General features: G+C 38.3%; 1 protein-coding gene and 2 long non-coding RNA genes across 3 annotated transcripts; all 3 read left to right on the forward strand.

Annotated features, from left to right (window-relative positions):
• The first annotated feature begins 1665 nt into the window (after positions 1-1665).
• Positions 1666-2607, forward strand: LOC109961307 (uncharacterized). Its single transcript, XR_002275121.1, has 3 exons — positions 1666-1879; positions 2052-2108; positions 2469-2607. It is a non-coding gene; the product is annotated as an uncharacterized LOC109961307 (long non-coding RNA).
• A 4590-nt stretch (positions 2608-7197) lies between these two features.
• LOC109961326 (uncharacterized) lies at positions 7198-7787 on the forward strand. The gene is made up of 4 exons (XR_002275122.1): positions 7198-7254; positions 7337-7410; positions 7541-7600; positions 7761-7787. It is a non-coding gene; the product is annotated as an uncharacterized LOC109961326 (long non-coding RNA).
• Positions 7788-7948: 161 nt separating this feature from the next.
• LOC109961316 (uncharacterized) lies at positions 7949-14086 on the forward strand. The gene is made up of 14 exons (XM_020602025.1): positions 7949-7993; positions 8080-8148; positions 8269-8298; positions 8405-8455; positions 8545-8595; positions 8714-8797; positions 8887-8900; positions 11509-11609; positions 11783-11847; positions 11966-11989; positions 12159-12224; positions 12308-12349; positions 12590-12670; positions 13309-14086. Exons 2-13 carry the CDS (start codon positions 8101-8103, stop codon positions 12668-12670), a joined length of 657 nt encoding a protein of 218 aa, XP_020457681.1. The 5' UTR covers positions 7949-7993; positions 8080-8100; the 3' UTR covers positions 13309-14086.
• Positions 14087-15433: the final 1347 nt, after the last annotated feature.

Genomic DNA, 15433 nt, shown 5'->3' on the forward strand with positions numbered 1-15433 from the left:
TTATAATAGTAGCATGTGTTCTGTGTGCCATAACAGAAAGTCTCCAAAAGCAAATGAATTCTCTCTGTATATCTCATATGTAACTGTATTTCATTAAATGGTGTTGCCAAAAGAGAAGATCGTCTGAGTTAACCTGTGAATATAAATGAATGAATGGCTCACGGTGCATCCTGGGTTGGGCTTAAGAAACATCTGTAATTCAGTACGATCAAAGAAGATACAGGAAACATGTTTTCTAATTTATTTGACATTTGACATATTTAAACATTCGCTGCCTTTTAATGTTTAGTTGACTTCTGACTAGAAACCTTAAACTAAATATCTGATGACTCGACACCATGTAGGACTACTTACTGTATATCAGATGAGTGCGTTCTTTAACACCCATAGCAGTGAAACCTCAGGCTGTTAAAGTGTGGACTGCCATTCTAGGATGACATTTAGATCCTTGGTTGATAGGAAAAAGCAAACAAATCTCCATCCCTCCAGCTTTGTCCTGCTCTGTTGTGTACTTTTGAATATTTGCCATCTCTGACTGTCCAGCTGAAAAGAGAAAACATCCAAACACCATTTAGTGACAAGGCCATAGGTTTGCCCTAGCAATTTGCATGACACTGTGCAACACTAGCATAAGTGCACCACGCAATTAAGTCAAATTAAAGATTCTCCTAAAGTTTTAATGATGGTTTGTGTAATTTATTTACCCTTAAGTTTCCGCTGTGTCTGCATCTTATCATTAAAGTTAAATTGACTAGTGAAAAAGGAGGATTCCCACACTCTGTCAGCACTACATTTATTAGAGCTAGACCACAGTTGGACCTCACATTCACAGTGTAAAACAACACTGTTGTATTAGTGACATAGGCAACAACTAAATAGACTAGTTTAATGCTATTTTATATTGTGAATGTGATGCTGAGAGATCCATGACTGAAACCAGCTTTTCTACAGTTCTCTTATTCATCTTTGTTCTCAGTTTTGTTGCACATTAAACAGATTTGCTTTGACCATAATTACAACGGTGAAACCCTGACACATCAGCCGCGCCCACAGGTGGTCTGGGTTCCTGTGTGTTTGCTTACTCACTTCTGCAGACATGACAGCAGGATAATTGAAGGAAAACAGGCAGTTTAGCATATTCAGTGGATTTTCTTTGCTTTCTAACCCATTGCTTCATTCACACTAAAAGATTAAGTTGAATTTGTCTGCTTTTTCTGTTGTGTGATTGGTTGTTTCACTCTGTGAGCAACGCATAAGTCAGGGCTCTCCTCTGTGCAGTTTCATTGACGTTACTCTTAGTGCTCTAAGTGGACATTCTTTGACAGCTTTCATTGATCTTGTGCAACTCATCCAAAAGTCAACTGACTCTTATTTTATTTTTGGAAATGATTATTGTAATCCTATTTTCATTTTTTACCGTAATGGTGTCTGCAGTACCAGTGAGTACAATACTTAATATTTTTTTGTATGTATTATTCATTTGTTATTGGTCTATATTAAGTTCAAATTTACCTCACACTATGTGAGATCTGCTGTGATAATGATCAATTCAGGGTTTTTCTTTTTTTCTTTCCTTGTCCATCCTAACGCCCTTCCTCCCCTACAGTCACAAGGAGGAGCCACTCAAGCTGAAAGAGTTCAGCCTGATGCAGCGACGAACCAGAAAGCTGAGACTCCAGCTCCGTTTACCCCCAATGTGGAGCAACCACAGCTTGCGGCCCCCCAGCTGCTGACTCCTCAGGGTGGCCCCCAGATTGTTCCTTCAGTGCATCAGTACACCTGGTCTCCAATAGGAGGCAGTCCAGTGATCATCCCCCTACAGCCAAACATCTATGGATTTCTGCCTGCTAACCAGCCAGCCGTCCCACAGCAGCCTCTGGTAGGACATAAGTAAATATATATAGATGTGTATATAAAATCTAGAGAAAATATTAGAGCCAACCAAACAATATACAAGTATTTAACACATCTTTAAAATTGTTTTACCATTTTGTCATCCATAATGTATAATAACTTCAAGTTAATTTTGCTTGTTTTGCTGCTGTTTTCAGATTGCCACTCCTTATGGATACGTCCCTGTATATTCATCACCACATAGCAATCAACCGGTAATATATTACAGTATTTAGTATCACATTGTGGTTGGAAACAGATCTTTCAATGAACTGCAAATAGGACTGTCTGTGCTGCTACTGACTGCAGAACCCAGGTTGGAAGAATGTAGCTTGGGGGAGTCGAACATATTTCTGCTGGTTTTTTTTAACTATACAGTATAGGAAAACTGACGCGACCTGAAACTCCTTCATTACATACAGTGTGTACATTCTGTCCACTGATTTATGTTGTCTTGCATGAGTTTTTTAAAATTTGTCTTATGCAGTGTTTGAACTATTTTTGCCTTCTCTTGCTTCAGAAAGTGTTGACAAAAATTAAAATGTAAATGTCTTTTTTCCCTCTCTCTCCCTCAGTTCTCCCCATTTGGATACCCAGCAATTCCTAATACATCTCTGCCACCAACTCCAGCAAATCAACCTCCATACAATCCTGTGTCACCTGCAGGAACACCCCCGGGGGTTGCTCCTTCAGGAGAGGCACCTCAGACAGTGCAGCAGCAACAGGTGTCTTTACTGTCATTTTGTAAGCACTACTTCAAAAAATGGTTCAATTGAAGGAAGAACAAAAGTTGTTTAATAATCAAACTGTCTAAATTGCATCCACAGAATCCACAAATTATATACATGGTCCAGCAACGCATGGTAACTACAAAGTGTTCGTTGTAAACCTGGATGTTAACATGATTAATGATCTGTTCTCATTTTCCAATTTTCTTTCTGATGGTGTTTTATTTGACATGTGCTATGATTCTTTAATAGAGCCCTCCACCTGGCACTCTTAGCTCAGAAGAGCTGGAGGTACAGTTTTATATCTCTCAACTTGTTTAAACAGTCTGCTCAGTGAACTCATTGATCTCACTGATGATGCAACTGCTCCCTCTCCCTCACCACTTTCCTTCCTTCTCTGTTTCAGAATGCAGGTAAAGTGGGCCAGCTGGGTGTGTACATGCCCACAGTCCTCACAAACCTGCCTACAGGAGCTGTTCAACCTGTGAGCCAGGCCACCAGGCTTACAAACCCTGAGCAACAGGGTATAGTGCCAAACGGTGGGATGCTGTCAGCTGGAGTCCCACAGACGCAGGGGCTGACCAACTGTCAACCACAGCCGCATGCTAATAGTGTCCCAGCGGGTTTGGAGCAAGCAGCACAGGATGTGGCCACGGTCCAAACACATGCTCAACCCAAACTCCAACCCACACATGGCTGAAACTGCATCCACCAGCAGAGATAGTTTATACTAAGAAAAGATAAAACGGTATTAATGAAAACCGTAAGATAAGTTTCTCTTGCAATATCTTTTATTTTAACCTTTTACTAACTGTGGATTTTATTGTATTAGCATCACTGTTCTTTCTTTTCAGTGAAAAATATGTAATAAAAATTGACAAAGGTTGATTAAACTCTTTTCCTTTTTTTCAAAAGCATACACCCTTTGTTTAACATGATTTAAATACATTCTTATCTTAAACCTACAGCACATTAACTGTTTTTGGGCCACCTGGCAGAAACAAAACAAGCTGTGAACACAACAGTGACATAGTTTAACTTTTTACATAAACATGCTACACATCCAGCAGACACAAAGTAACATTAGGACAAGCTGTGTTCTGGCAACTGGACAAATTTAAGTCCAGCATTCACTCCCCTTTTAGTACTGTTTTGGTCTCTACCAGCCCCTGAGGAAAATAGTTGGTTCTCAAACTGTTAAATCCTCCACTACCTTCGCCATCTAGTTACAAACGGTGTCTGTCTGCTGTTTGGTGCTGAACACAGCTGCCTGCTCAGGCTGAGAGCAGTGAGAGTGAAGCCAAACAAGAAAATCAGGGCCCATAAAACTAAAACAATTAGCTAAAAGTTGAGAGGAACATCATGATCATGTTGATACAGTGAGATACATTCAAAACTGCAGTTTTTGATTCAAATGCATCCAGAAAATACACATTGTCCTTAGTCTTTAAAATTCACTTGTGTTTTTATTTTATTTTTTTTTACAGTTGGAATATTTCTCACAAATACTGTTTGAATAAACCTGAACATCCCCTTTATGAGATACCTGGATAAATACCTATAGGTGTTTTTCTGTCCATAAATGCCACGATGTAAGAGTTTTGGGCACAGCAGCTGTCAGATCATAATGCTGAGACATTTTCTTCCCAGTTAATGGATTTTAGGTTCCACAGGCTCAGTGTTGGGTGTTTGAGAGAGGGATTTTCAAGCTGTCATCAATTACTGTTCCACCAGATTATGCTGTAAAGTGTAATGACTCAAAATGTTCAGCTTAATAAAAAATGATATTCATCCCTATTGGTGCCTGTGTCCTTGAGGTGGTTGTCTGTGCCCATTCATTACCACACTGGTTACTGATTCTGCCCAACTGTAAAAAATAAAACTTGATTTTACACTGACCTGGAATTAGCTGCAGTGTTTCCTCTTTACAGTATCAAAGGTTCATGGAGTTTGACATCCATTATGCTCCAGCTCAGGCACAGTAAACACAGCTCAGATCAGCTGGTGTACAGTATATCATGACATACACACACAAAAAAGACACATACATTTTCAAAAATCACCTTATAAGTTCTGCATAAATTTGTTCACCACTATTTGTAATGTCTTTTTTACTGAGCTGCTTCGAGGTTCTTAACTTGCTGTTTGTTCCTTTTACTTCTGACATACACTCATGTGAAGGGTAATTTAGTAACATCAAGTTAACCGCTATTTACAGAGCACATTGAAAACCTCAGATGTCCAAAATTGCTTACAGACAATAGAACAAAATAATTAAAACTGTTCATTTCCAGCTGTTTCCAGTTGATGCTCAGACATACCCTGTTGGAGGACCTGTATGTGATAGTTTAAGGTGTGCCTAATCCAGTGACTTTCAGAGGCAATGACAGCCTTTGAAAGATGATTAACAGTTTATCTAATGCTACAAAATACTGTTTCAGACACCACATTTAAACGTCAGAATAATGCATGTACCTTCATGGCAAGGTTCGTGGTTTCATAAAGCAGGCGATGCCAGACTCAAATGGCATAAACACCACAAAACTGGTGAGGTTCTGCCGATTTTGATGACGCTGACAGAAGTAGCTGTGAGTCATGATTTAACTAATGATCTCTGCTGCTGCCGCCCCCGCTGCCCCCACAGCACCTGTTAAACCTGTCATTGCTGCTGGTACTTTTTAAAGTATGAATTTGTATTTTGAGCCATTTTCAGCCAGTTTCAGTAAGACACCATCAGCTGTCATCCATTTATAGGGTTTGACTAATTTTAAAGTAAGAAAATAGCTTCAAATGACTGCAGCAGGTACAGTGGGAAACTAAAACTGAACTGGTGTGGTAATGAGGGCAATAGGGCTGTTCTAATAAATGAAACAGGCCTCAAACTGTTTTCTGCTGAGCTGTTGAGAAACATCAGCCCAACAGCAAAACATGCGAGAGACTGTCCTTACTTCTGATTGGCTCATCAGAAGCCTCTGTCATTTCAGGCTGCCAAACCCAGAGATGGCGATGATGATGATGAGGAGGAGGAGTAAAAAAATCAGAGTCAACAGGGTGTGTGCATACTGGTACACTCAGGTACACACACACTGTGTTAGTGTATATTTCAGACTTGTATGCATTACCAAAATAATCCATTAAAAGATCATTATATTATATTAATATGATTTTCCTGTTGGAGTGACTGTCTTTGGATACATGAAAGTTTTATCACCATAAGAACAGTCCAGATGTGTTTTTTTTTTTTATTCCACTTTAGGTGGAGCGCGCTAAAAGACCAGCAGTCCAGTGAAAAATGACAAGAAAACACTGCTGCTTCTGGAAAAATATGGTGCTGTCTTCAAAAGGAAAATGATGGATGGCATTTTCAGGGGTATAATGGTGCTCTGCTGTTTGATGTAAAAAGAGTACCGGTAGTCTGCTTTTCTAAAGAAAAAGGAAATTGCAAAGAATGGTTTGTGTCTTATAATGATAAGATGGTGCCATGCAATGAGATTTGAGTGTGTCACTTCACTGAGATAAACAGCAACATGTTTTCAATGAAATTTGTTGCTTCAGAAGATGGAACTCACTGAATCTCTTGTGGTTCTTTACTTTAAATAACCATATCTAATGGATATTATACATACAGAAACATATTTACTCAGTCCACTTTAAAATTCCCATGTTTCAGATTACTGTGTCATTGCAAGTAAAATTATGAATCACATTTTGTAATACCATTATCAGAATCAGAATCAGAATCAGCTTTACTGGCCAGGTGTGTCGGACACACGAGGAATTTGACTCTGGTATTATTGTGGACAACTGATCACTTTTATTTGCCAAGTATGTTTTACACAGACAAAGAATTTGTCTCTGGTACAGAACCGAGGCAGCCATCTGCGGCGCCCACTCACACAGGCCGATGGCAGCACTGTTCCTGCAGGATGCTGCTCTTGCTGTCGGGAGCAACTTGGGGTTCAGTGCCTTTTTTTATGATAATCATAAACTGCAATGTGTTACTCTGTAAATCGGCTTTAAGAATAGTTCTTCACAAGTTAAAGTTACAGCTAAACTCAAGCACACATCCACTAGTACTGAAGAGCATCCAAACTAATACACAAAAGAAGTTTCAAATGAACGAGAGCAACAACATTAGAGTTTCTAATTTTATGTTCAGTTTGGTAAAGTAGTTTATCCTCAGTTGCCTGCCTTGTTTTTGTGAAGTTGCTCTGCTGATTTGGGAACAATGGACACGTAAACAGGTGAAAAACAAATAATATCACACTTAAAATTACTTTTTCATAAACATAATTTTACCATTTCAGATATTTATGCTATGATATAGCAGAACAGGCACAATAGAAATGCTGGGATGGCAGAATGAGGAGCAGGTCAAGGCTTTCTCTAGACTGTAATCAAAAATAGCCTGCTATTACACAGAAAGTGAATGTGACCACTGGTCATTTAGTAAAGCTGAAAACTAGACCCCTGTACCTACTCATTTGGTTTATCACTCCCATCAAATTTGATTGGCTCTCAGGTGAGCTGGAGCCTTATAAAAACCAGCATAACTCTGTGGAAGATAGTCAGCTGGCATCATCACTAGCATCGGCATTCATCGGACTCTCCAGCTGTGTTGTTGCTGCAGAAGGTGTGTAATGAAGAACTCAGTCATCCAAGTGTAACTGTGATTGGAAATTTGTGATTTGTAATGATGAGTTTTATGTCAGCAGAACTCGGACAGTCTGCAAAAATGAAGTTGGCCATCTTGTGCCTCTGCCTGGCTACGGCAGCCTCAGCTGCACCAGTAAGTTTAAAACTAACAGACAAATGCTGCTTCCATGCAGTGGAAACTTTATTCTCTCATTTCTGGCATAGTTCTGGTTGGTTTGACTAGAATTTGATTATTATTTTCTTCTTTAATGTTTTATTTTCAGTCCCCCTTTCATTACATGCCTCATTACGCAGCATCCAGACAACAGGTGCCATCCTCACAGGTAATCACGGACATATATTGTGGAAGGTTGCTGTTTTTACCATGCAAAAATTATAACATGCAAAACTACTGAGAAAGGGCTCTCTGTGACCCAGAAATAAAGCAGGGCAGAAATACTGATACTGTTTTCTAATGACTCTGACAATTTTACATCCATTCAGGTGAAAACCCCCTTTACAGCTGCTCAGCCTGGCGGGTATAGTGTGGAATATGTATGTCACACACATTCTTACTCTATTTGAAAACACCAATTTCACTGAGATTAAGTTTTAATGAAATGCTCATGTAGTGATTATGAATTACATTTATAGAACACTTATGTACATTTTGTTTTTTTTCTTAGATTTATCCACACACATTTCCTGGTGGTGCCGGTGGAGCAAATGCTGGCCAGGTAAAGTAAACATACATAGGAATTTTCTCTTTAAAAAAGTGGTTAAAAACTCACTTCACTACCTTTTTATTGTCTTCCTTGTACAGCCTTATTCCACTTTTGGAATTATGAAGGTCTCCATTCCTCAGCCACCTGGCAGACAGAGTGTGGAAGTCGTAAGTGACCCCCCCCCCCCCCCCACCCCCCCCCCCCCTCACCTCTTACACTTCACTGCTTTTAAGAGAATGTTTGGTACAATAAACATGTATTGATATTTTGTGCTCTTGCATTTGCAGTACTACCCCTATGACTTCGCTCAGCAAAAGGTAAACATTTTAAACTTTAAACTGAAATATTACATATAGCATAATGTAAAAATAAAATTATTTCTTTTACCTGTATAATAATAAGTTATCTATTTACTTTTTCCAGATAATAAAAAGCATCCCTCCGATGACAAATGCCCCTCATGTCCTGAATACAGTAAGATACATTTTTTATTCAAAATCGGTGTATCTCTATCTGGTTTTTGTTTCTTTGTGGAGACATTTTATTAACCTTTTTTTTCACAGGTTTTTCCATTTGAATACCCTTTTCCACATTTCCCCCAGCAAACCCTGAATGTGAGAAAAATTAAAAAATTTTTTAATCATTGCAATGTGCTTTGAAGATGTTTGACTCATTCTGGCTGTTTTTCTTTTTTTCTCACAAAGTTTGTTTTTTTGTTCTTTTTTCCCCCAGAATCCAGCATTTGATGCCAGTCCTCTCCCGTCCCAGGACCCAATGCAACCACTCCAGCAGGATGAACCCAAGCAGCCAAACCAGGCACTTATCAATCTATATATTATTTAACAATTATTAAAATTTAATAAGATCTGAATATCTATTTCAAATTGTTTATCTCTTTTTTGCAGATGCCAACAAAAATGTGAAGTGGATGAGAGGTGTAAAAATGAGACAAGACCTCTCCTTAACATTCACACATCTGCAGTGGAACAAATGACTTTTAGTGATTAGGGCTGAGTGTTGGTTGCATGTGCTTACTACAGGTAAAAGAAAATGCTAATATGATAAAATAACCAATTTTATTAAGAATACTGTTGCATTAGAAATGACAAGCTCATCTGCATAGAATTAAATATGTTTCTGAGGAATTGTCTGGTTCGTTTATATTCGTCATTCTGAACATTAACATTAACCCTGTTGTAGATGTGTAAACCTTTCAGCAGCCATTTTCTGTAATTTATCAACGACACAATCGGTTTTTAATATAAATGTGGAAATCGAGCAGTTTGCAGTGGTCTGTTTTTAGTATCTAAGAATTATGCTACATGTCTTTATTAATTCATTGTAACTTTATTTTAAATGTCATTTTCTTTCAAGAAATAAAGCCCACATTTTCAAGCGTTTTGTATTTTTGCTCTTTATTTATTTATATATAACAGTCTGTGATAAAAACATACCTGTCATTATCCCCTTCCTGTTTAAACTTTTATTTTGTAGTTATTTCCTATATCTTGCCACGCTCACCAATCTTAGATTTACACCGCCTTGATTAACCTTTATTTGAGTCACCTGCTGCTCTTTGACTCTGCCTACCTATCCTTTATATTCACCTCACCTCCCCGTTTGCCAGTCCTCTAGTTTCTTTTGTTCTTTTCTTGGTCTCTGCCTGCTCCTAGCCCTGAATGCCAATGACTCCGCTTCCCAGCACTCTGTTATCATTTTGATTGGTCTGTTTCTCATTCCATTCCTGTGCCCTGAGCTGTTTGTGCCTTCTCCCCTCTCCTCATCTGCTACAGAGTTAATATATTATGTAAAACTGCCACTCTCTGTGAGTTTTGTTGTCACAGAGTAGTCTCTGACTTGTTTCTTGTTCATTTTTTTTATATAATTCTCACCTTAGTTTGGAATTCTCTATTGTTTAGTTGTTCTTTGGCTGTTGGCCTTGTGTTGTTTGGTGTATACTTGCCACAATCCAGCTCCTAGTTCTGTGTTCTGTTTGTATCTGACTAGCACTCTGCAAGACTCTTGTTTCTTTTATATTTGTGCTTAAGCCCAGTTATTGTCCTGAGCGATGATATCTGCTTAAGTATTGTTTTTCAGTTTGTGTCTCTGTTCAGTGCACTGGTTGTTTAGTGTCATTAAACCCCTTTTTAGACTTAAAAACAATATGGTTTGGTTTGTCCAGTGGAGTCTGAATCTTGAGTTTTTGCCCTTACTACAAACTTTGGACCCTCATATTCAGGCAATATCCAATTTGAATGTGTTGGTGATACAGCAGCCTCATTAATTTCATTTTCATAAGATTAACATTAAACATGTTCATGAAATGGTTGATTTGACTTGGTTCCTAACAATAAAATTGGTGCTCTTTAGAAGGTGTTAATGTGACAGCTTACTATAATTTCTTCACCTGCCACTTTATTAGGTACAATCCAATGCAACACCTCTGCCTTGATGCCCATTTAAGCTCAGAGTATTTGCTTTTAAATGATCATAGAGGTATAAATTATTATTGAGGTCATAGTTAAAGCTGGTGTTGTGCTGTATAGACAATGGTAAATCATAAATATAACACAGATTGAATGTTTCATCACAGTGGTTGATCTAATTTCCCCACAGTAAAATGTAACTGTCTTAAAAAAAAAAAACCATAAACGGAAAGATCATCCTGCTCCTCACTCACCTGAGGACAAATGCTAGTCACAACATGACTTAACACTCGTCTTTGCAAAGACATTTAATATACACAGGCACCACCTGTCATGATGTGGCTGTCTTTTCATATGTCTCAGTTCCTGGAGCTTTAGATCACAGACTCATATCCACAGCTGAGGACATACTGACAAGTTTAAAAACCATAATTTCACTTACCACAGCTACGTATGATGGCTCTTTCTCTACATAGTGCGAGTGCCAAGATGTTAACAGTAAGTTTTGTAGCTGACAAAGCAATTAGCTTAGTGAAGCTCTTATCAAAGCTTTGCAGATTTGAGGCAAGAATATATACAGCTTGGTGACTATAGTAAGTTTTTCATTATCTGATCTAGAACCACAAAAATAAACAAGAAATCTGTAATGTTCAATGTGATGTATGACCACACCAGCTAGAACACACACAAAGATCAGCACTAGTTTTGTTTATAGTTACATAATAGTCTAGTCTTGGGGTTCCCAACCTATAGGTCAGGTCCCCTCCTGACTGTCGGGAGGTAAATCTGGAGGGTCGTGGAATGATTATAAGAGGAGGACAGGAAAAATGATCTGCTGCACAGACCTGTATTTACTTTTGGCCTTTTCTCTAATTTTGTCTTTGTATGTGAAATGTTTCATGAATTAACTTTTTTGTTATGTTTTTAAAGTTTGGTTTTAGGTTAATAAAAGAGGGTCCTGGGTGCTAAGCATACTTGTACATCAACTTTAAGAAGGACCTTCATTCTGCATGCCCCTTTTTTTTTAGCTATGAAGTGTAAGATTTGTTCAGACACATGCGTTGCTCTGGGTGTTTTATTGAATGTGATTGGCTGTTACAGGACACTCTGGTACATAAATAGCTTCCAAGTTAGAGATGAAGCAGATTACCCTCATTCTCCAAGTAGAGACATATTCAACTGCTCTCTGCACCAGGAAAAAGGTGATGGATTTAATAGCGTGGCAATTTTACACTTGCTGAAACTTATTCCTGCAGATGCTATAGGTCTTGTAGTCAGTTGTCTTTCCTTAATTTTAATTGTAACAATGTGGTTTTTTATTTATCAAAGGAAGTTAAGAAAGCATTTTTAATATGTTATGTGTGTTTTCCTCTAGGAAGAGTCATGGTGAAGCTGTTGGTGTTCATGATGTGTCTGCTGGCAACTACCTTGGCTGCCCCTGTAAATCTGTCCTTATGTTATTTCCCTTAATCTGCTGACCTATCTGCCATTCTAAACATTTAAACGTTATTGTTCTTTATGACGCTGCAATAAACTATTTTGTTTTCTTAATTTGCAGGCTCCAGATGATGAAAACAAGGAGGTAAGAGGGGTTTTCTGCTTTTCTGTGAAGTTTAGTTTGTGTTTACCTGTCTCCTGTGGCATGTCATACCATATTTTTGTCACGTCATACAGAATGATAGATGTCTGACAGAGAAAGGATCATTAGTTTAACTGCCGCACATGCCTAGAGATGTCTGGTATTTCTTCAGCAGGTTGCAGCACATGCCAATGCAGCCCTGAGGTGGATGGAGATGTACAGGCTGTACCAGCAGCAGGTAGAGGGAGTTCACTGTAGTAAACAAGAAAAGAAATCTGATAGTTTGGCATTAATCATAATCATTCATCCGTATTTTTTCAGAGACTACTTAGAAACCCTTTCCTTCCTGTTGGTAATGCTCCTGTAAGTAGTATTTCTTGCTAAACTCTATCATAATAATGATTTGCAGAGTGTTAATTTTTTACACATAAACTAATTCCTGGAATGATAACTGAGGATCGTGTTATACTTATGAATTACACACTCATTTAGGCTCATGGAGCTGGGACAGCAGTAGTAAGCACTCATATACTGTAGCACTGTGACACCTAATCTGTCACAAGTTAATATGCTGTTTGAGTTAAAGGTGTTTTATTTATGCAGGTGCGTGCTACACCGGCCCAGCCAGATAATGTCCCCCGTCCAGCTCCTGTGCTTGTTGACGATGCATCAGAGGAGACTTAGGTGAGCAAACATATTCATATATGAAACCACAGAGAGAATTGGGTTTTTTTTCACATTTTATAGAAATAAACAATGTATGTAGATTTGCTGATACATTTCTCCCTGACTGGAAGGAGATATTTTCTCCAAAATTTATTTCAGTTCAGTAGTTTATAGGATCGTGTAACGTTTACTATGGTTTGCACATGAATAGCACTGCCTGTTACTCATGCAGAAGGTAGAAAACTAAAATAAGCACACAGTACATTATGACTATGGTTAGATAGTCTCCCTTAAAAAAATATTTGCAGTGTATGCTTCCCTTCAGAACAAATCCAGAAAAAGGCAGTGTTAAAAACAAAACAAAAAACCCTTGGGTCTTTAAGATTTGGCTGAACTTTACTTTCAGCTAATAGGCCTTTTGCACAGCAGATAATGTGATTCCTCATAGTAGAAAGCATGTATTATACATATTAACAATGGCTCCTGTAACAGAGTGCCAACATGCACATGAAACTGAACAGCTAACTGGAGTGTAACCTTTTTTTTTTGACTGGGGAAACAAACACATAGCATTTTCATATGCAATGTACTACAGCAATTCAGTTCTTAAATAAAAAAAATAACTAAGTTATTTCCCTTCTGTTTTCCATGCACAGGACGGGAATCATGCCCCCAAAGCTGCAGCACCTGCTGCTCCCGCTGCCCCCTAGAACTGACACAACTGCTACATTGTAGTCAGCTTCCTCTTAATACCAGCAAACATTGATCCTTTTGCTAGCACTATTCACCTACCTATCCTACTCACCTACTAAAGAGATTTGATGGTGTGCATTTTACTTGTACTAGCATTAAAAACAGGTAGGTGCACCACACAAGAATGAATGAGGTATAGCATGCTGAAAATAGACCAAATGAAATATGTAACGATATGAAAAAAAAGTTTGCAATGGTCTTTGCACAACAAAACAAAGTGTGTTTTCAGTCCAAAATTGGACAATTCTAAAAGGTTTTTTCCCGTCTTTAATCAAAGACAATTATGCAATTGAAATTCAGTTGATTTGTCATATTTAAAAGAAAATTGTGGTTATGAGTAGCATATAACTGTGATGTTCCCAGTTTGAATCAGTTGAAAAACATTTGTCTCCTTTCCCTCTATGCTGTCAATAGTTTTTTTTTTCAACATAAATATTTGTGGGTGTTAATTTAGGAAAAGCATGTGTTACTAATATTACTATAACACTAGGATAGTGAAACTGAAGAAGCTAATAGAGTTGTTGTTAATTTTATCATTTACCCCTGTACTTTCCTGTCTCCCATGAAAGAGTCCTGCACTATTAAATAAAAGCAAACATGCATTTAGAAAAAGTAGCTGGTGACAACTCCTGCTGCTCTTGTTAGGGTGATTTTTATTTTATGCACTTAAGAATGGTTTTATTCTATTGCACACATAAGTTTGCATACTTATATGTCACTGTTATGTTTATATAGTTATGAATATCACCCTATGTGTTCACTGAACCACTGGTCAAATATTTGCTATGTGAGTCACTGAAACACTAATGCAACATCATAAGTCTTGTCCACTAAATTACTGAATTTCATTAGATTTATGGCTGAAACTAAGGGGGCTCATAGTTACTTATCGTTCCTCTGGATCGGTGGACCCAAAGGAGTCTTGGTACGGTAAGGCTCCAAGTTTATTAAAATAGAATAGACGTAGATGAGAGAGCTTCAAAGGGAGAACAGTTATGCACACACACACACGCAGGCAGAACAGTTTTAATTAAGTGAAACGGAAAGCAATGCGTAATATAGAGCAGTTAGTTGAAAACAAAGGAAGAAGTGAGTGTGTATGTAGGAATTAAAGTAGAACAGGTATTCTTCCCCTTTGTAGGGCGCTGTCCACGATGATTGGAGCAGAGAGGACGATTGGAGGACGGACGGACTGAAGGACCAATAACGGGAGAGTTTAGTCTAAACCACGGCTTCTCCCCAATAGTTTTGGACCAATTAGATAGTAGCACCTTTTCATACAAATATTGTATACTGACAAGTTGAGGTCAGTCTTTTCTGTTTAATCCTAAACAGTGAAGATCCATGTGCACATGTTAATTTTGATATGTTAATGCATAATAAATTTCACACTGTGAATTATATATCCTCTTATTAGTCTTCTCTTTTCAATGTAAAACGAACACGCCTCACACTCTCATCACCATAAATTCACACTATGAAACTGCAAACATCACATCAGCCAACAGGGAGAGCCACTGAACCTCAGGACGTCTGTAGTACCCCAGGGAGGAGGTACTGCTCTCAGGGCACAACACAATGCTGACAGAGGTTCAGATTGTAATTTCACTCCCACAATTCTTATTCATATAAAAGAATTGGATCCACCTGATATGAAAGCTGTAAAACCTGGCGCAGCCTAATAGGATCAGTGCTGGATATGGCTGAGAGTGCTGACTGAGCTGTTTGTGTGTGTGTGTGTGTGTGTGTGTGTGTGTGTGTGTGTGTGTACCAGCAGACTAAATCCTCTGCTTTTCCCAAATAGTCAAGAAAATCATAACCTCAGACAGATTTAAAAAAAACCATCACCGCTACAGTAAATGGTTTTCAGTGTTGTGAATCCTCACTGACAGGTTAAATGAGGATTTCTAAACTTCACTTGACCATATTTCCCGGTGGAATGGATAAATAAGGAGGATGAGTGTCTTTGCCTCTCTTCTTCTTATCCAATTCTAATCCACAAATCCTTATCAGGGTCACTGAGGCTCT

This window comes from Monopterus albus, unplaced genomic scaffold, assembly GCF_001952655.1.
Source record: "Monopterus albus unplaced genomic scaffold, M_albus_1.0 scaffold54.1, whole genome shotgun sequence".
Taxonomy (NCBI): Eukaryota; Metazoa; Chordata; class Actinopteri; order Synbranchiformes; family Synbranchidae; genus Monopterus; species Monopterus albus.

Excerpts from the sequence above, each read along its gene's own strand:
- LOC109961316 (XM_020602025.1), top strand. The coding sequence starts at position 8,101 with ATGAAGGTCTCCATTCCTCAGCCACCTGGCAGACAGAGTGTGGAAGTC. Across the intron at positions 8,596-8,713 it reads TCCCCCAGCAAACCCTGAAT|AATCCAGCATTTGATGCCAG; the intron begins GTGAGAAAAATT and ends TTTTTCCCCCAG. Across the intron at positions 12,225-12,307 it reads ACAGGCTGTACCAGCAGCAG|AGACTACTTAGAAACCCTTT; the intron begins GTAGAGGGAGTT and ends GTATTTTTTCAG.